Source organism: Eubalaena glacialis, chromosome 6 (assembly GCF_028564815.1).
Source record: "Eubalaena glacialis isolate mEubGla1 chromosome 6, mEubGla1.1.hap2.+ XY, whole genome shotgun sequence".
Classification (NCBI taxonomy): domain Eukaryota; kingdom Metazoa; phylum Chordata; class Mammalia; order Artiodactyla; family Balaenidae; genus Eubalaena; species Eubalaena glacialis.
Window position 1 is genome coordinate 19,228,566 of NC_083721.1, and position 20,222 is coordinate 19,248,787.

General features: G+C 40.0%; 1 protein-coding gene across 4 annotated transcripts in view; it reads left to right on the plus strand.

The window, feature by feature from the left end:
• Positions 1-10,259, plus strand: part of APP (amyloid beta precursor protein) — a 286,588-nt gene extending 276,329 nt beyond the window's left edge. For all 4 annotated transcript variants that reach the window (XM_061194014.1, XM_061194013.1, XM_061194010.1 and 1 more), the window contains 2 exons: positions 903-1,049; positions 9,291-10,259. In XM_061194014.1, coding sequence (XP_061049997.1) covers positions 903-1,049; positions 9,291-9,392 — 249 coding nt within the window. In that variant the 3' untranslated portion in view covers positions 9,393-10,259. The remainder of the gene's footprint in view (positions 1-902; positions 1,050-9,290) is intronic.
• The last annotated feature ends 9,963 nt before the right edge of the window (positions 10,260-20,222 follow it).

A 20,222-nucleotide genomic window follows, 5' to 3' on the forward strand; every position in this document is an offset into this window, starting at 1 on the left:
TGTTTTTATAATTCCATTCAAGTAAAGTTGAAAAATAATGACTTGTGTTTATAAACAGTATGAAGGAATGTAGTGTAATAAATTTATCACTGAATAAATTTCTTCTTTACAGTATTCTCTAAATTCTTTTCATGTTTAACACAAATAAACATCAAGAATAAAACAACATTTTTAGTTGAGTTGCCAGAGACAACATAGTAAGAAAGCATGTGTTAATGTGTGGCTATTAAAATTCCTATCTTGTTGCCTACTACTTCTCTTTGAAATAAGTGCCTTTTAAGCATGATGCTTCTCAAGGTTAATTAGTGTCTTGCTGAATTATTGTGGCTGAAAGTAGGTAACAAGATGGCCTTTTTTCTTCTGTTTAATGTCTTTGTTTCAGAATGCTTGTTCCTATGTATTAAAAATGTCCCTCTAAGGAAATGAGGGCATCTATAGTTTGGAAAAGCACCTAAGGCATAGCGGTCATGCGTCAGGTCTCCCAGTTTAAACCTGCTGTGACTGGGAAAATACTGACCTCCTTTCATAATCACGATCCGTGCCTTTCCAGTTTTTGATAGATCCGAGAGCTGCCGTCCCCCTCTTACAGAATGTTCCATCTGTCAAAGGGTTTCAGGTCCCTGCAGGCTTCTGTTTTGCCTTTCTAGAGACATGTGGGGGATGGAGGGAAGTGGACTTTCTAGGACTGGGGCAGCCACATGTTGTACATCATTCTATAGACTACAGATATCATTCTTAGTAATAGAATGTGGGGTTTTTCTTCAAGTACGCACCAAATAATTGAGTGACCAACAACTCAAACTTACGGCATAAAATATATACCGAATATACTGAAACTTTTCACATACCTCATCCAGATATCTCCCACAATTACAATCCTTTCTCTTGCATTTGTTTTCAAGGTGTTCTTTGCAGAAGATGTGGGTTCAAACAAAGGTGCAATCATTGGACTCATGGTGGGCGGTGTTGTCATAGCAACAGTGATTGTCATCACCCTGGTGATGCTAAAGAAGAAACAGTACACGTCCATCCATCATGGTGTGGTGGAGGTAGGTAAACGTGTCTGCATGTTTGCAAGTGGGAGTTAAAGATTATGAAGAAAATCTTGCCGGGTGTTAGACTAAGAATCATCCAAGTATCTCTTCTTTGAACAAACAATCCATATTGCTGCTCAAGTTGCAGCTATTTTCTTGCTTCTGGTTTTTATTCATTCCAACTTATAACTACTGTGATCAAGACATTGGGGATATATGCTGCTATCTCAACTTCTTATAACTTGTATTGAAATATCAAAATAATACTAATGGTAATGCCTGGCTTACGGATATTGTGATTACGGATATTGTGATTACAAACATTTAAAAGAAAAAATAACAGCAGAAGTTACAAATGAAAAAGGAAGTGGAAGGCTGCTTTAAAAAAAATTTTTTTTTAAGCACATTTATTGCTGGATTTTTTTATCTTAAATAATTTGATTTCTAACTCAAGCCAGGTAATAGTAAATAATTTTCAGTAAAGAGTCTTACCTTTAAAGTTTCACAGAAAATCACATTGTACCAAAAGGCTGAGTGAAACATACAAGGTTGTTCAAGATCTTTAACCTGTCACCCTGCACATCCACCTGAAATATCTTAGTTTCAAGGTGTTAGTGCAGTGGCACTGGAGGTGGAGAGAAGACCCACAAAGTGACAATTACATTTACTTGAGACTCTCCAAACACCCCAACCTGTGAGAAACAGGAGTATGTACAACACAGAGGTAGCGAGTTACACCAACAAAATAGAGTAAGCTGCGGGATTCAAATATGATGCCTTAAACACATGATACAAAATATTTTAAAATAAAATTAAATGTGCAAATAAGTTCTTTATATGCATTTAAAATGCAGGGTTTAGGGGAGGAACCTCACAGTATACGTATTTTTTTAGGAAACTGTTAGAGAAAGTGAATTAATACATCTTGAGAAGTTTAGAATTTTTAGAGCTGAAAGAGATCTCAATGATCAATTAATTGATCTTCTCATTTTCTAGATGAGAAAACAGACCCAGACAGAAGACATGTCCTTTCAATGTCAAACTCCGTAGAGCCAAGTTCACAGTACAGATTTCCCCACATCCTGTCCATTGCTTTTTCCATCAGAGCAAAGTTCAGATATTTCCAGTGAGTTAAACTTCTCACTAACCCCAAGGAAATGTGCTCCAAACCATTCTTGATTACAGGAGGGTAGGAACGGTTTAAATAAATTAAGTTTGTGGCAAAGCCAGAAACCTCATTTAGTTCAGCACTTGGAACATCCAAGCTCCTTGTTTACAGGAGCTGCTGGTGGAAATTGGCTTTGAGTCTTGTTTTCCATGCCCATCCTGGTGTGGATGTGCTAAAGAACAGTGAAATGAATGAATCCAGGAAACAGGTGGCAAGATGTATAAGAACGGAATGATTGACGGATAGGAGGGTAAGCACATAAATAAGCGATGACAGCGTCATGAAGTATGGGGTGCTGCTCTTCATAATAGTATTTCTGAGCTTCTGTCCTTTGAAACAGTATAAGATGTATTATTAGTAGTGTTATTAGCATCAGTAATCTCATTTCTACTCAAAACAATTTTTTTCAAAAAAAAAACAATTTTTTTTCATTTTTCATTTTAATTCCATGTTTGAGCAAAAAAAAAAAAACTGTTTTCATACTTGAATAATTCAAAAGCCCATTTAAATTTTTTTAATATAATCATACATTTTAATGGCCTTGAACTGATGAATCTACCCAAGAGGTGGCTTCCTTTTTATCAAAGTGCCCGTCTTTGGTGCCGAAGGACAAAGAGCCTATATTGGTTTGCTCAGGCTGCCATAGCAAAGCCACAGACTGGGTGGCTTAAACAACAGAAATGTATTTCCTCACAATTCCTGAGGCCTCTCTCCTGGGCTCATACGTGGCCTCCCTGTGCCTTTATATCATCTTCCCCTGTGCAGGTCTGTGTCCTAATCTCCTCTTCTTGTAAGGACACCAGTATTAACTGCAAAAGGTCCACACTAATGACCTCATTTAACCTTAATTTCGTCTTTAAAGACCCTCCAAATACAGTTACATTGTGAGGTATTAAGGATTAGGTTTTTAGCATCGGAATTTGGGGAGGACACAGTTCCGCCCATAACAGAGGCCAGTGATGCTGGGCGGTAAAACAAGGCCTCTCAGGGGCTCTTTGCCATGATTGCCATGGTTGTGCATGAGACTTACCAGGTACTGATTTCAAAGGACACATTCCCCAGGTCCCACCTCAGACCTAGGGAAACAGAATTTCTAAATAAGAGGCTGGAAATCTGAGTGTAGAAAATGTTCGCAGCTGAATCAGACATGCAGTCAGTTTTGAGAATCACTGATGTATATAGAGTGTTACCGCTCCTGCCTCTTTGTTGTCTAAGCAAACCTTAGGGAGCAGAAAATGGTATCTCCTTGTCTCCAAGCTCACTAGTCTCTCACTAGTCGCCTTTTAAGCCTTCTTACAGCTGCCTAGGTTAAATGTTTCTTTTGGTTAGTTAGCAAGAAAAGTCTCCTTGGTTTTGGAATATTAGAGCAGTTGATGCTTTAACATGAGTTCTGAAAAAAAATAAATTAATTTTTAAACCAGAAGGCATCCTTGTAGGGAGGGCAGTCGATCAGCCCTTCTCTTGGTATTTATTTTGTTAGCTACTTGAGAGCAACTAGGAACCTCTAGAGTGACTGCCCCACCTCCTTTTGTGTTTCTTTTCTTCATTTCCTCTCACTTCCTTCTTCCTTAAAGTAACAATGTTGTCAAGAGCCGGGAAACCATCCCTTTTTCCCTGGAAAGGCCTTCCTTTCTCTCCATTCCTTAGGTAACCCTTCCTCAAGCTACGTGTTGAGCCAGTGTTCAACACGGAGCTTGAGGAGCTTCAGGCTAACTTCATCTAAGGTGCTTGTCACCATCCCTGCCCTCAGGAAGGTGATAGTCTAGCTGTGGTGGTTGAACTTGGACACAGAGAGCTGCAACCCAGCCTAGACACCTAGGCTGCCTCACGTGGCCTGGGTGATGCAGGGTGCTGGGGGGTTTCAACCTCACTGCTCTCAGAGTCTACACCGAATGAAGTGATCCTCCCACACACGTGTCTCTGCCTGTCTTAGCAGGCTGTCACCCTCAAGGACATGGAAATAAGTTTATTGCCAGCTCTGGTTAACCTATTTCATTAATGAGTAACCTTATTTCACTAAGAACAAAAATGAGTAAATGGGTATTCCCAGATGGATGGGTCTAAGTCTGTCAGAACAGAATACAGTCACACCTCACGCCATCCGTGCATGAAGGAGAAATCACAACAAAAGCTTTGGTGTCCAGGAAATCGCTCCTTATTAGAGGAAAAGATTGCTGCAGAAGATCACAGAGGTGTGGAAGTGAAAGCAAGCCCAGTACTTTTATTAATAGAATCGTTACCCGGTAGAAATGAGCAGTTGCTAGTTTTGGTTTTGAAAAACTAAGCAATAAATATTGATTTAATGACTTGCTTAGTCATAAGGCCAGAGATTCAGTCTGTAAGTCATTAGCCACGTTTTCCCAAGGAGATGACAGTGCTTCATTTGTGCTTCAAGCAGTGACAAGATAGCCCTCTGTTATTCTGTTTCCCAAATGCGCGCACCATCTCTGGTGGCTGAGTATCCCACGCCTGCTGAATTACCCACTGTTGTCCTGCTGTAATCAGGTTCTGCAAAGCCCATTGACCCCAGGTTCTGTTTAGTAACAGATGGGCCTTTTCTACACTGATGTCAGTTGACACTGAATATTTTAAAATATATATTGGAGTAGTATGTCCACTACTCCTCATCTTTAATAAGAAGCGGGGGGCACAAATTCTCTCTATTGAAGGACATAAAAAAATTTTTCTTTCACAGATCTGATAACTAGAACACCAGAAGTCTCCCATCCCCGCCCCCAGTCATCTCATGAATGATCTAAAGAAGAGAGTTGCTTCTTTAGCTTTTTATAGAGATATGGCATATGACTCTTTCTAATGAATGTTCTATCAGATTGGTGACATTATAAAAATAGGTCCTTATGGGTCCTTTCTTCCTGGCAAAAAGTCAACTTTTAGCGGAGGCACCTAGCAACCGCTATAGCAGTCAGACAGATTGGTCAGGTTAAATTGGAAGCAATGGTAAGAAAAAGTGAGAGTGGACTCCAAATCTTCAGGTGGCTGGAAGTGAACAGCAGGAGGAGAAATTGGAAGGTCAAAGGAAATCCTCAGCATAGCGGGAGAGTTCCAGGGCATGCCTGAAGAATTACTTGATGTAGGCACTAAATATAACTGAACTACTTGTAAAGAGCTGGAAATATAATTAAGAAAATGAACATGTATACTGTAGAGTAGAAAACCAACACTGCGAGGTTACTAGAAGGGATAAACCATTAGCTTGAAAACGTCATTGCTGTTCTCTTTGCTTGTACTTTCCTTCCCGTGTTCCTGGGGGTTTTGATGTTCTTGCACTCTCTGGTTACTTTGCATGTTTAGTTTATCTTAGCCTCCATTCTTTGTCCACCTAGATGACCTGATATGGAAAGTCTTAGGGGCCGGGATTCTGTTGTTGGGCCATGCATAAAGGGACACCCATCAACACACATCCTGCTGATTACTATACGTAATAAAATTAAAATACAGTGTCCACTGGCCCTCCTCCAAGCTTAAAGTACGTACATGAGAAACGGGATGGCAGGGGTATCTAGAAATTAAGGAGAGACCCAAATAGATTTTATGTCTACAGTCTAGTGGTTGAGCTATAAATCTTCTGGATATAGTGAAGGAATAAATAGCTCCAAAGAGTCAAGTTCAGGGAGAAAGGGGTAGGAAGAGGGCATTAGCCAAACAGTAGTCAAAAGTTCTACTCAAGGTCGTGTTAGGACCAGATGAGTCAGGCTCTTCGGGCTCAGTTCTCAGTGTGTGTCAGCAGCAGTGACCCGTGGAAGTCCAAGCTGGGGTGCAGCGCAGGGGCCCCGGGGTCTCTAACAAAGATGAAGATTTCAGATCAGTCATTTCTCCCATCAAGTCCAGAAAGTCCAGAGAGGGGACGCTCAGAGGTGCTGTGCCAGGTGGGTTTTCATCTCAGCAAGTGACACATGTTCCTGCCCCGGGGAGCAGATGGGGATTCTGTCCCCCACTCCCTTGTTCTATGGTTTCTTCCAGAATAAGCACCACTGGCTACATCTTCCCCCAGCTCCCTTTGAAGGGAAATAGTGAGTGACAGATGGCTGAGCCTTGCTGGGGAGGAAGGCTCCCCCTTACCTGCCACCCTTCCTTCCGTGGTAGGTTTATCCATGGACATGAGTACTGTTTCACTTTTAGCTCTCGAGAGGTTGGGAATAAAAAGATGCAATCCACACTCCTTGGCTGCCATGTTGTAAAAGCTCCTGTAGCTCCTGAGCCCTCTGAGGCCTGAGGGCCAAGCCGCCACACTGCAGGACCGGCAGAACAGCTGCCCTCCCAGCGGCAAAGGGTCTTGAGGATTAGCAAGTAGAAAAGAGGCCAAGGAAAGACAGGAAAGTTAGCTGCCTGACTTGCATACCAGCCTCTGAGCCTGGCATTTACTGGCAGGGCTCTCTTAAAGATTTGGGCTTTGGCCTTTGAAGAGAAGATCAACTATTAAGTTGCCAGGTGTTCCCCTGCCCTTGATGAATGCAGCCAGTATGAGGGTTGACGTGGCTCCAGGGGGAGATACAAGTTTAATACTCCAACAATCAAGCAGCGCTATGTTTTCTTCTACACTCAGAAACATAGCAGCTTTGTGCTTGATCTCCTCGGCAAGATTTTTCTTTAATCTCCACATTCTTTGAAATCTCAGTTAAGAGGTGGCACAGCGTGAAAAGAAGCCCAAGTTCAAATGGCATAGGGCTGCAGACAGGCTGTTTCCTGCAAGCAGATTTGGAGAATGAATGAACTTGTTATTGGTGCTGACCTTTAATGATGGCGTTTTAACTTACAAGTCAGTGGCTAATGACACAATTGCCAGTTAAAGCAAGGTGACCTCATTTGTTGACAACAGAGCAGATCAAAGGAAGAGAAAGGGATGGGAAAACACCAGTGATTATTCCCCCAGGGCCAGCGATGGTGAGCCTCCATTTGAGCCGTGTCCTCTGAGGGGAATTTTATGACTTTTTATTCCAGCTGCCTTGAGATTAGCCAAGGTGATCATTCCAACTCATGACCAGACTGAAAGGCGTCAATTGGTCCATGAGGTGGAGTCATACAAAGTAACCTTGGGGGAACCAGATTATTCCAGTTTTATTGCGATATATTGACATATAACACTGTATTAGTTTTAAGTTTGCAGCATGATAATTTGATATATGTATATATTGTGAAATGATTACCAAAATAAGTTTAGTTAACAACTATCACTTCACATAATTACAATTTTTTTCTTGTTATGAGAACTTTGAAGATCTGTTCTCTTAACAACTTTCAAATATACAATGCAGTATTGTTGACTATAGTTACCATGCTCTACATAACATCCCCAGAACTTATAACTGGAAGTTTGTATCTTTTGACCATCTTCACCCATTTCACCAACTCTGCAACCACCAGTCTGCTCCCTGTATCTATGATTTGGGTTGTTTTAGATTCCACATATAAGTGAAGTCCTATAGTATTTGTCTTTTTCTCTGTCTGACTTATTTTGCTTAGCATAATGCCCTCAAGGTTCATCCCTGTTGTCACAAACTGCAGAATTTCCTTCTTTATTATGGCTGAATAATATTCCGTCATGTGTGTATCACATTTTCTTTATCCATTCATCCATTAATGGGCACTTAGGTTGTGTCCATGTCTTGGCTATTGTAAATAATACTGCACTGAACATTGGGGTGCAGGTATCTTTTCAAGATAGTGATATCATTTCCTTTGGATACATACTCAGAAGTGGAATTGCTGGGTCATATGGTAGTTCTATGTTTGGTTTACTGAGGAGCCTCCATAATGTGTTCCACAGTGACTGCACCATGCTTTCGGTCTAAATTATTCATTAGCCGGTGTGGTTTAGTCATGGTGTATCAATCGCCCTCCATCCCTAGACCTAGTGTCCTAGCACCAACACACCCACTCTCTGGTGTTTGTCCTTCATTGGGTTCATGGGGAAAAGCTGCTTCAGGAGCTAGATGTCACTTTGCAGCACGGGACAGTGGAGAACAGGCCTGCGGCATTCTCCTGGAAATGATGAAGGGAGCCCGATCTCATCGTGTACAGAATAGAAAACACCCCTTTGAAAGAAAAACCAACTTCTGGACAGCATATCTTACCCTTTCCTGTGGAAGACATGCTTCTTCACTCTGATTAAATTTGTGTTGATTTTCTCCATCTTCCAGTGGTTTTACAGAAGTTTTAAAGTAATCATAACAAAACTAATCTTTCATTTATTCAGCAAAGAGTTAAGTATTTGCCTCCTCTCTTCTGTGGACTATTTGAGGTACAGCAAATATACTAGAAACCTAAACATCCCCCCACACACCCCATCCCACACCTGGCCCAGCCTGCAGAGAGTAAGTAAGTGTAGCTCGGGCCTAACAGTGACACTGAGGGGAGGAACACTAGTTTACAACTGCTGGCCTGATCTTGGAGGGGAGCCACCATATCACAGAGGGAATCTCTTTAAACCTTCGGATGACATACTTTTAGAATCTTAGTGCTAGGTTAAAAAATAATAATAATCTGGAACAGCATGTTCTTTCTGTGTTTTTTAATATCTTTTGATATACCTATATCATTATTTTAATTAAAAGAGTCTTTCTTTAACATTTTGAATTTAGTGAACACGGGGACAAACTAAAACGAGCTCGGGGAGATATTCAGCAGTCTTCCTTTCTACTTTGCTGAATCTCTCTCCGTAATACTGTTGGCTTTTTTTTCTAGCTTAACACCACACTTTTCAAGTAAGGGAGTCTTTCCTGGAAGCCTTTTGTCTTTTTTCGAGCCAACAGGAGAAGAAAAAAATATTTATTGCCCTAGATGTATCCAGTTACTATTCAGTTGGGGAAGCAACCAGTGAGCGCTTCACAAGCCAAGCCAGCAGGTCAAGGTTTTAAGCGCCACCTAGTGGTAGATGGAGCATCTGCATAACTGGTGGGCACAGGCGTTCTGCTCTATGTCAAAGTGGTGAAGAAAGAGGGAACATTGTGGGTGTTCCGCAATCTTGGCAAGAGAAGAGTGCAGTGCACCTTATCTTTTTACTGCTTCTCCGTGTGCACTCTTAAAAGATTGCTTTTCTTAACGCATTTGTCCTCGTTCTTGCTTTGCAGGTTGACGCTGCTGTGACCCCAGAGGAGCGCCACCTCTCCAAGATGCAGCAGAACGGCTACGAAAACCCAACTTACAAGTTCTTTGAGCAGATGCAGAACTAGACCACCACCGCAGGAGCCTCTGAAGTTGGACAGCAAAACCATTGCTTCACAACCCATCGGTGTTCATTTCGAGAATAATGTGGAAAGAAACAAACCCTTCTGTTTTATTATTTACTCATTATCACCTTTCAACAGCTGTGCTGTAACACAAGTAGATGCCTGAACTTGAATTAATATACAAATCAGTAATGTATTCTCTCTCTTCACATTTCGGTCTCTCCACTACATTATTAATGGATTTTGTGTACTGTAAAGAATTTAGCTGTATCTAACTAGTGCATGAATAGATTCCCTCCTGATTATTTATCACATAGCCCCTTAGCCAGTTGTATATTATTCTTGTGGTTTGTGACCCAGTTAAGTCCTACTTTGAAATATGCTTTAAGAATCGATGGGAGATGCTTCATGTGAACGTGGGAGTTTAGCTGCTTCTCTTGCCTAAGTATTCTTTTCCTGATCACTATGCATTTTAAAGTTAAACATTTTTATGTACTCCAAATGAGTTAGAGGATTTTCTTTCCACGATGGCATTTTACTGTACAGATTGCTGCTTCTGCTATATTTGTGATATAGGAATTATGAGGATACACGTGTATTTCTTTGTGCCTGTTTTATGTGCACACATTAGGCATTGAGAATTGAAACTTTTTTTGTCCACGTATCTTCGGATCTTTGATAAATAAAAGAATCCCTGTTCATTGTAAGCACTTTTACAGGTGGGGGAGGGTGGGATGGGATTGCCCTGCTGGTCTCCAATTACCAAGAATTCTCCCCAAAAATTTTCTGCAGGATGATTGTACAGAATCATTGCTTATGACCATGATAGCTTTCTACACTGTATTACATAAATAAATTAAATAAAATGATGCTGGGCAAGAGTTTTCTTTGAAGGATGACTATGGATGTTAAATATTCAAAGTAATTTTGGGTGGGGAAGAAGAGGTAGATTCAGTTTCTTTCACCCAGTCTGAAACACTTTATTTATGATACCAAAAAAAAAAAAAAAAAAATGAAAGTGGAAGGGACAAAATCAGGGAATGCGGAAGGCAAGCCTGGACAAACCCTTTGAGATTTGTCTTCAATTTGTATAAAACGGTGTTTTCATGTAAATAAATACATTATTGGAGGAGCGCCATTGTGCGGTGTGAATGATTCCATGGTAACAACCTTCTGATCCTTAAGTCATCGGAAGATTGCTAAGAACATTCTAATCCTTGGCATCCACACCTGTGGTGTCTTAGCTGTAAGTCTGAGCAGGAAATCGGGGCCAACAGGCAACTCCCAGTGCTAGTAAAATACTTCATAGACCTAATTCAGTTTTTACTTGGTCCAAACTATTTTGTTGCCATATCTTCGTCCTCAAGTTTGTCCCTGTCTTAACCCATTCAGGCTACTATAATAAAATTATAAGCTACTGAGTAGCTACTGGGTTTCTCACAGTTCTGGAGGCTGGATGTCTGAGATCTGGGTGCCAGCATGGTCAGGTGAGGGCCCTCTTCCAGGTCGCAGACTTCTTGTGTCCTCACGTGGAAGGGGCTAGGGCCTCTCTGGAGCCTCCTTTACAAGGGCACATATCCCATTCATGAGGACTCCACCGTCATGACCTAATCACTTCCCAAAGGCCCCACCTCCTAATGCCATCACATTGGGCATTAGGACTTCAGTGTGAAGTTTGGGGGAACACAAACATACAGACAGATTGTAACAGCCCCTAATAAGATATGAAGAGAAAAGTTTTAGGGAAATAAAAGTTAAGACCAGCTGATAGTTATCGATAAAGCAGGATTTCTCAACCGTGGCACTTTTGATATTTTGTAGGGAGTAATTCCTTGTTTTGAACCTTGTAAGATGTTCAGCAGCATTCCTGGTCTCTACCCACTTCATGCCAGTAGTGTTCCCCAGTTATGATCATCAAAAATGTCTCCAGATGTTGCCAGATGTCCCTTATGGGGGCAAAATCATCCCCATTTGAGAACCTCTGCTCTATATCTATTTTAAAACAATGTCATGTGTACTGTACATGATTTTTAATTGGAGAAGCCTGGGCAACTTCTATTCCAAAGGTCTAAGAACACGTTGACCCTGGTGTTTTTGCTGTGCTATGCTTGATAATGGGAACATGAGAACCAGCCAGCACCTTTTAGCCTTAAATAGCAACCTTTTAAACACTAACCACAGAAAATTAATCAAAATTGTTTCATCATGTCACTATGCAGTATGAACAGACTCAATTAAAACTCATCTGACTGTGTCTTATTTTGAGGAGAACAAAATACTATCTCCCTCTTGCTGTTCAGGGCAATTAGACATGACTGCTATATGAAGATGCTTAACTTGACAGTTTACATGTATAAGCAACAGTTCCCTTTTGCCTGACCCAAAGAGAGGTAGCTAATGGGGGGAAATTAGTCCTAATATAACAGTAATGAAATGACAGTAATGAAATGAAACCAAACCTTCTCAAACATATACGATGTTACTGCCAAGCCAGCCTTTAATGCCAGTAGTTGCAACCTTTAGCTTTGATCATTTCGGAGCTAATGAAAAGAAATTAAGTATATACATACATATATATGTATATATATACACACAATTATGTATACATATACTGTATATAATTATGGAGGAAAAGAATAATGCCGTATAATCTTATTCTCAAATTAAGGTATAATGAGAGAATTCTCCAGATGGTCCGGGGATTAATCAATAGATAATTTACACAAAACTAAAGTGTTACAAAATAAAATTATAGTAGTAGTTGCCCAGGCCAAATTTCAATGATTTTGAGGGAGTTTGGCCTGGCAAGCCTGATGGATGAAGAACGGCATCTCAATGTAGTTTTTTTTTTCTTTGGTTTTTTTATTTTTTATTATTTATTTATTTATTTTGTTTTTAATAACGGGGTCTTCGTTGAGGCATGTGGGATCTTCTTATTGGGCTTCTCTCTAGTTGTGGCGTGCGGGTTTTGTCTCTCTCGTTGAGGCGCGCGGGTTCAGTAGTTGCGGCACGCGGACTTAGTTGCCCCACAGCATGTGGGATCTTAGTTCCCCAACCAGGGATCGAACCCGAGTCCCCTGCATTGGAAGACAGATTCTTTACCACTGGACCACCAGGGAAATCCCTTAATATAATTTTAATTCATATGTATTTATTATGAGTGAAGTTAGAAATTCTTTCATATGTTCAATGGCCGTTTAATAACTCTGAATTTTCTGTTTATCTCTTTTGTTTTGGGCTTAAGGTCTACTTGGCTATCAGGATTGCAACCCCTTCTGTCTTACTGTTTCCATTTGCCCAGTAAACTTTTGCCCAAGCTTTTATTTTTAGCTTTTTCAATTGCTGCACTTAAGTGTGTGTCTTGTATACAGCACAGGGTTGGGTTTTTGCTCTGTGAGCCAGTTTGAAAATCTTTTAAGACACAAGTTAGGCCCATTCAGTTTTATGATATGCCTGCTATGTTTGCTTTCAATTCTTTCATATCTCCTATAGTTACTGAGTGTATTATATTTACTTCTATGAGGGAAGGACTCTTGGCCTGTCGGGGGAGGGGAGTTATAGGAAGCTTTGTATTTTTATTCTAGTAGTTACTGTTACATTAGTATTTTTTCCAATGCTCTTAATCCCTTTTTTCTTAACCTTTTGCTACCTGTCTTTTCTAAATGACATTCTTTGCCTCCCACTTATCTATACAACAATCAGTGGTCTTACTCTCCTTTCCCCCTTTTCTCTCTCTTCTCCCATTTTCTTGGTTGTGTTTGTTCTACTTTATCGGTACATAAGTGTTAACATGTTTTTTTTCAGCCCATGACCTCCGCCCCCCATTTTAGTCTTAGCCCTGCAGTTGAGTATGTGGGATCTCTCCATCAGTCTTTTATTCCCAGACATCTTTAGGTCGACGGAGCTCACCCTCCAGTCAGTTCCTCAGCAAGAGCACATGGAAACAGTGTCCTGGAGTTCTAGCAGGTTCAAAACCGATTTTCTAGGACCTTGAAATTTGAAGTGCAGCTTGTTTATCCTTAAGTTTCTTGAGAATGCTGCACCACTGTTTCCTTGCTTTGTATGTTATTTTTAGAAATCTGAGGCCAAATTAAGATCATGCATTTTGCATGATCACTCCCTCCCCTACAGTGACTACACAAGTCAGGAAAGATCATAAAAATCACTGCTTTGGTTGCTGGTGGACCCCAAGGCTCTGCCTTCAGGTTTCTCTTCTATACACTCTCTCTGAGTAATCTCAGCCACCTGGAAAGTATTGGTAATAACTCACGTGCAAAGCAATAGCTTAAACCTAGACTCCTTTCCTGAGTCCCAGGCCCAGATTCCTACTTTTTGTTTCGATAACATGCATTGTGATTATAAACACAAGGCATGTGAATTGCAGAAAATACAGAATATAGGAAGAGGAAGGATTCACTCATAATCCCACCATCCAGAGGAAAGTATTGTTAATACCTTTGCATATATGCTTTTAGTAATTTTAAATCACGTGCATTTACCTCACTTGCCATTTTTTTGTCACAGCTTATAGCCCATATCCTATTTTTTCTTGCCTTAATATGTGCATGTTCTCATGTCATTTTAAAACCCTTGAAATAACCATTATAATGACTGCATAAGGATATTTAATTCATCTTCTTCTGGAAATTTTTTACTATTCTAAATAATGTTTGAACCAATATCTTTGACCACAGGTCAATGTTTTACTTAGTTTTTGGGTTTTTTTAATAAAAGCCAGATTAGCAACTGATTCAAGAATGCAGACTTGAGCCAGGCTCTGCCTTCGTTTCCTCATTTGTAAAATAAGATAATAATAGTACTTCATAGAGTGGTCTTGAGGATTCAACTTGTTAATAAATGTAAAGTGTTTGGAACATTGTCTGATATACTGTAAATGGATGTAAGTATTAGCTACTCAGGAATGTCCAACAAGTAGAAGGGTATTTTTGTTTTACTGAAGTATAGTTGGTTTATAATGTTGTGTTAATTTCTGCTGTATAGCAAAGTGACTCAGTTATACACATGTATACATTCTTTTTAATATTCTTTTCCATTATGGTTTATCCCAGGAGATTGGATATAGTTCCCTGTGCTATACAGTAGGACCTTGTTGTTTATCCATTCTAAATGTAATAGCTTGTATCTACTAACCCCAAACTCCCAATCCATTCCCTCCCTCTCTCCCTCCCCAGTAGAAGGGTATTTTTAATTCTTATCTCTTTAGTCATAATACCAAATTGCTTTCCAAAAAAAAGGAAGTCCCCCTCCCATCAATAGAGTATGTGAGTGCCTTCTCAAAATACCACAAGACTAAGAGATTTGGGTAATGTCATGTATCGCCAAGTTGAAATGAAAAAAGAGAGACTAATTTTGGCCACATCATACATACCATTTCCCTATTAGGCTGGTCACTCAGGGATAATTCTCTTGTGGAGAATTCTTGAAAGTTCCCTGAGGCCATTCTCTTATTCTCTGTCCCCTAACTCACAAGCATAAGGGCCCTATAGTAGTAAGATTTTCTACATATAGGAAAAATTGGAGCAGAAATCACTTATTAAATCCCTTGCTTTGATTATATATATATTTACTTTGTAGAATCAAATTCATTTGCAGATCAGATCAGAATATGACGCTCCACTGTGGTTATATAAGCAACAAAAGCTGTTCTCCACCTCTTCCTGCAACCAGCACACAGCTTCTCATTTCTATCATCACTCAGGTTTTAATTTCCAAAGTAAATCACTTTAATTGTCAATGAGTTTTCTTAGATAATGAAGTATTCTTGGATAACGTGTTTTATACGCCTCAGAGCATACTACAATTCTTAACCACCCTGAACTGGGTTTTTCTGAAACTGAACTTTGTTTCTCCAAACTAGGAATCTTTCAAAGTGATCTCTAACTTCCCTCTTTTCGTTTGTGAGACGGCCACAGCTGCTTCATTTGGGTCATTCATTCATGTAAAACAGTTATTGAGTGCCTACTGTATGCACTCAGACAATGCCAGAGATGGGGGATGCAATGCTTTAAAAAAAAAGTAGTCCCACTCTTAAGTCTGCAACCATTATCACCCCAAACGATGGCTTGTACGCTAACAATTTTTACTTTGCCACAGATCAGCAATTCGGGTAGGGCCCAGCAGGAAGGCTCGGGTCTGCTCCGCACAGCATCAACTGGGCAGCTCAGCTGAAGGCTGGAGGATCCATTTCCAAGATGACGCATTCACATGGTTGGTGAGCTCGTGCTGGCTCCCAGGTTGGAGTTGGGCTGGGAGCCTCAGTTCCGCTCCACCGGTGCCTCTTCATACGGCCTGGGCTTCCTCATAGCATGGTGGCAGGGTTTCCAGGGTGAACAACCCAAATAGGAGGGCAGAAACTGTATTGCCTTTTATGCCCTAGTCTCTCAGAAGTTCCATGACATTGCGTCTGTCATTCCCAATTCATGAAGGCAGTCACAGGGCCTGCCCAGATCAAGGGGAGGGGACATAGATTCCATCTCTTGATAAGAAGCATATCAAAGAATGTGTGGACATGTTTTAAAACCACTACATTAGAAAAAATATATTCTATTGGAATAAGTAGAGGTGACAGCCATTCCCCTTTCTTGATCTGCAGAGTGTAATTAACTAGAGACAAAAGACTGATTGGGGCAGAATAGGATGTGGCTTAATTCCCTTGGGTAGGGTGATTTCTTTTTATATTTTCCATTTTGGACCTGTCCGCTCAACTCCAGAATCCTTGCTGCCCTCTGGTCTCTCCATTTGAATATTTAACAGACGTGTCACCCTTGATGCATTCAATGTCAAACTCCAGATATCTGGCTCCTCATTTAGCATTTCCCTTCTCAACAAATGACAACTCCATTCTTCCAGTTGCTCAGGTCAAAAGCCACTGGTTAACGATTCATCTTATTTCCTTGTCTCCTTTAGGTCTTTGATCAAATGTTATTGTTTGGATGATGTTGTACCTGACCATGCCAGTTAAAACTACACTCCTTCCCTGCCCCCAGCATTTCCTACACCCCTTCCCGCCACCATTTTTCTTCTTGGTACTGACTCATATGTTTTACTCTTTTATTTGCTATTGCCCTTGTCTCATTCCGATAGAAACTCCACAAAGGCGGGATTTTTTTGTCCGTCTTGTTCACTGATGAATCCTTAGTGCCTAGAACAGGGTCTCACTTGTGATGATTGTTCAATGAGTATTTATTTTAAAAATGCATGAATTTGAGTTGACACACTTTGGCAACTAGCACAGAGGAAGGAGCAAGGAGGAGGAGAAATGAGAGGAAGGGGGAAAACTTACTCAAATATTATATAAAAACTAGAGAGAAACAGCAGAGCTGTATATCTTGTTTTGCTTTCTCAAGATCCGCTCAGAGACTAAATAGTTTTAAATATTATTCATAGTACGTTGGCTGGGTCTAAATAAAATGTCTATGTTTGTGTCCATTTCCTATGGTAGTTTCTTCCATGTCAGAAATGGGCTGGGAGGGTCTGGCAGAGAAAATAGGCTTCTCATCAGCTTGTGTGTCAAAAAACAAGCTCCTAAATTGCTTCCATCGTTTTTATTCATTTTTCCAAACCAGAGGGTTTTATCTCCGGCCAGCAATCTTTTCACATCAAGTGATACAGCTCCAACAATAAGAAAAGGAAAGCAATTGTTTGATGAAAATTACACCTATTATTGAAGAATTTTACTTCAGCTTAGAAGTTATGATAAAAGCTTTAGTGAACTGCACCATGAAATATAGATAGTTAATAGGAGAGAGGAAAACAACAAACTCAGAGAAATAGAAACACCTTGGGAGGATCCAACCAAAGGCAATATTCAGTATAGAACCTTTTTTTTTTCTGCTAAAATAATAACTTTGACGGAAAATATAAGACAAAAAAATTAGATAAGATTTGGTACAGTATAAGACGCTAGCAGGGTACAGTGCCAAATTAAGAACAGAAAAAAGGTCTTTAGAACATAGCAGATTCTAACATGTATATGTATAACTGTTTCAATAGAATCTTTAATAAGCTTTAGGAATTGAGGAAGCAAAACTGTCTACAAGGAAATGGGCCAAAAAAGATGAGTTACTGGAGATCACACCTAGCCAATTTCAATGGAGATTTATAATCACATGTCTGGTCTCTCTTGGCTCATTTCAAACTTAGGTCATAAAAGGTCTGCATATATGGAAGGAGAATCTTCTTCCAGCCAAAAGATAATCCAAAAAACAGTAGACTCTCAGCAGAGACATCAGCACCATACTCTGTGAGCATCCCTTGACCGAGGCCAACGTGCATGAAGGGCCTGGCCCTGGGACTCTTCTACGAGTCTCTAAAAATGTTTCCAGCTAAAGATTTTGCATCTTTATCTCCGAGAGAAGAGGAGTGCATTCCACTTGATTTTATGGCTGTCTTTAAAAAATAAATGGAGAACAACAGAGTTTTATATATGGCTATTGTGCTTTTTTTTGTTTTGCTTTGTTAAATAAAACATCTGTGTTCTGTTACTTTTTTGTTCTGGTTTTTTGGGTTTTTTGTTTTTTTGGGGTTTTTTGGCTTTTGCTCAGTTTTCTGATGTTAGAATTTTGTCTACCGTCTACTACAGGGTAAAGAAAAAATTCCCCCTAGCTCTCTTTTGAGTGAGTGAGAGAATTCTCATTGTTTCTCCTAGGAAAACACAGGCTGCCAGGAAAAGATCACCCACCAGAGGCGTTATTCTACACAACTGCAAATGTTGGACTGCCAAAGCCAATTTCATCTTAAATCACAGCAAAATGGCATTAAATACATTATTTATTGTTTTCAAATTATGTCAGAAAAAGACCAACGTCAAGTTGCTAATAAGTTAAAAAGTCATCTCTCAATAGGCCACACAGATAGGGACTGAGATATCTATCTTACATTATCTTCATGTTGCGAAATTCCCTACCCCAATCCCAATATGATTTTGTTGAGCCAAAAGAATGAGGTTTTGTTCCTAGTTTTCACTATGATGTACAGCAGAGCGTACGATTGTTGAAAGGGGCAAAGAGGTCAGCTTGAGACTAAAAATCACTAATGATGCTTTACTAGAAGAAATTTTTAAAAAATTATCTGGTTCTAACCATTTTATTGTCTAAAAGGCAAAAACTCAAGAAAAAGTAAGTAAGGAAAGAAACTACATATCGTGGTGGGATTCTCCCCTACTTTTTTAAAGGAAGAACTTTGTTGTCTCACGTCGACTGAAAAAAATTGCACAACGTGAGAGTCGTGAGTTAAGTTTTATTTGGGGCAAAATGAGGACTAGAGCCCAGGAGACAGCATTTCTGATAGCTCTGAGAAACTGCTCCAGAGAGGTAGGGGGGAAGGTCAGGATATATGTGATTGTGGTGAATGGGGAGTACATGCAATCAAGCACATATTTTTTGCAGAAGTTTCTGCTACTCTAGTAAAAGTCCCTGCTAGTCAAGAGGAGCGGACATCACCATGAAGGATTTTAGTTCTTTTCTAGATATGAGGAGATGCAAGAATTGGGGTCATAAAATCTTCTCCTGAAAGTATCTAACTATCTGAAGACCTCTTCTGCCAGTTTTTCCCAGAGCACAGAGTGCCTCATTTCTGCTCTCCACCCTGAACTCCTTTCAGGGGGTGTTGAAGGTCAGGCTCAGAATTTAATCCTTGTAGAGGTAGATGGCAAGTACCAATAGCAAGTGCCAATTTGTAGGTGACAGTTAAAGCTGCAGCTGCACCATGGGTCTCAGCTGCTGTGGGTCGCTGCCCTGCTGGGAGGTGCTTACCTTCTTGGTCTGGCCTTTCAGATGTCAAGACTGGAAGGGCTCGGTTCTCAGCAGTTATCTAGAAAGTCAGAGGCAAAGCCACAGTGACAGACGGCCTAACGCCTGTGCTTTCCTAGAAAAAGCAATGAGAATTCTCTCATTCACTCAAAAGAGAGCTAGAGGGAATTTTTTCTTTACCCTGTAATAAACAGTAGACAAAACTCTAACATCAGAAATCTTTGAGGAAAAGAAAAAAAACCCCACAGAACAAAAAACTAACAGAACACAGATGTTTTACTTAAAAAAAAAAAAAAAAAGCACAATAGCCATATATAAAAGAACCCAGAATTAAAGTCCAAAACAGTTCATTCCATTATGATGCAAACCGCTCTGACACCAGTAGTCTCATTATATCTACATTTTATTAAACTAATTTCAATGCTATCACTGAGTCATCTGACCATTCATTTTTTATTGCTTATGCTAATGGATTTTGTGGGTGGTGGATTAGTCGCATTTTAATGCCCAGTGGCAAAAGATGAAAATATTTCGATGACAGTAATGGATGGAAAAGCATCCTGCTGCTAGCTTCAGACACAGAACTACATGATTTTTTGTTTTAATGTATGTTGCCTTTGCTGGTTTAACCACTTTGGCAATAACGACCTCAGTTGCACAGAGACTTTTCCCAAACAATCCAATGTCTCTTGCATAATATTTTTCTCTGTACCATTCCCTAAATCTTTCCTAAAATTTCCTAAAAATTACAGAGAAGTCTGGCAAATGTATATGGTTCACTGCACATAAATCTATTTAACTTTCATATATGAGTGGATTCACTTGAAGGAAAGAAAATAACAACACTGATCAAAATAATTCTTGGTTAAAAGTGGCAAAAGTTTGAGGGGAATAGAATGAACATTCTGGGCTTGCTTACAGACCAGCCAAGGCTGGAGAATATTTTCTCTGGCTGCCCAGCAGGTAAGTCTCCCCACCTTAGTGTGATAAAATATTGGATCTTACCCACGACCAGTATAACGTTTCCTGTCGTGGAAAGAAAGGAAAGCTTGGCAGGCACAAT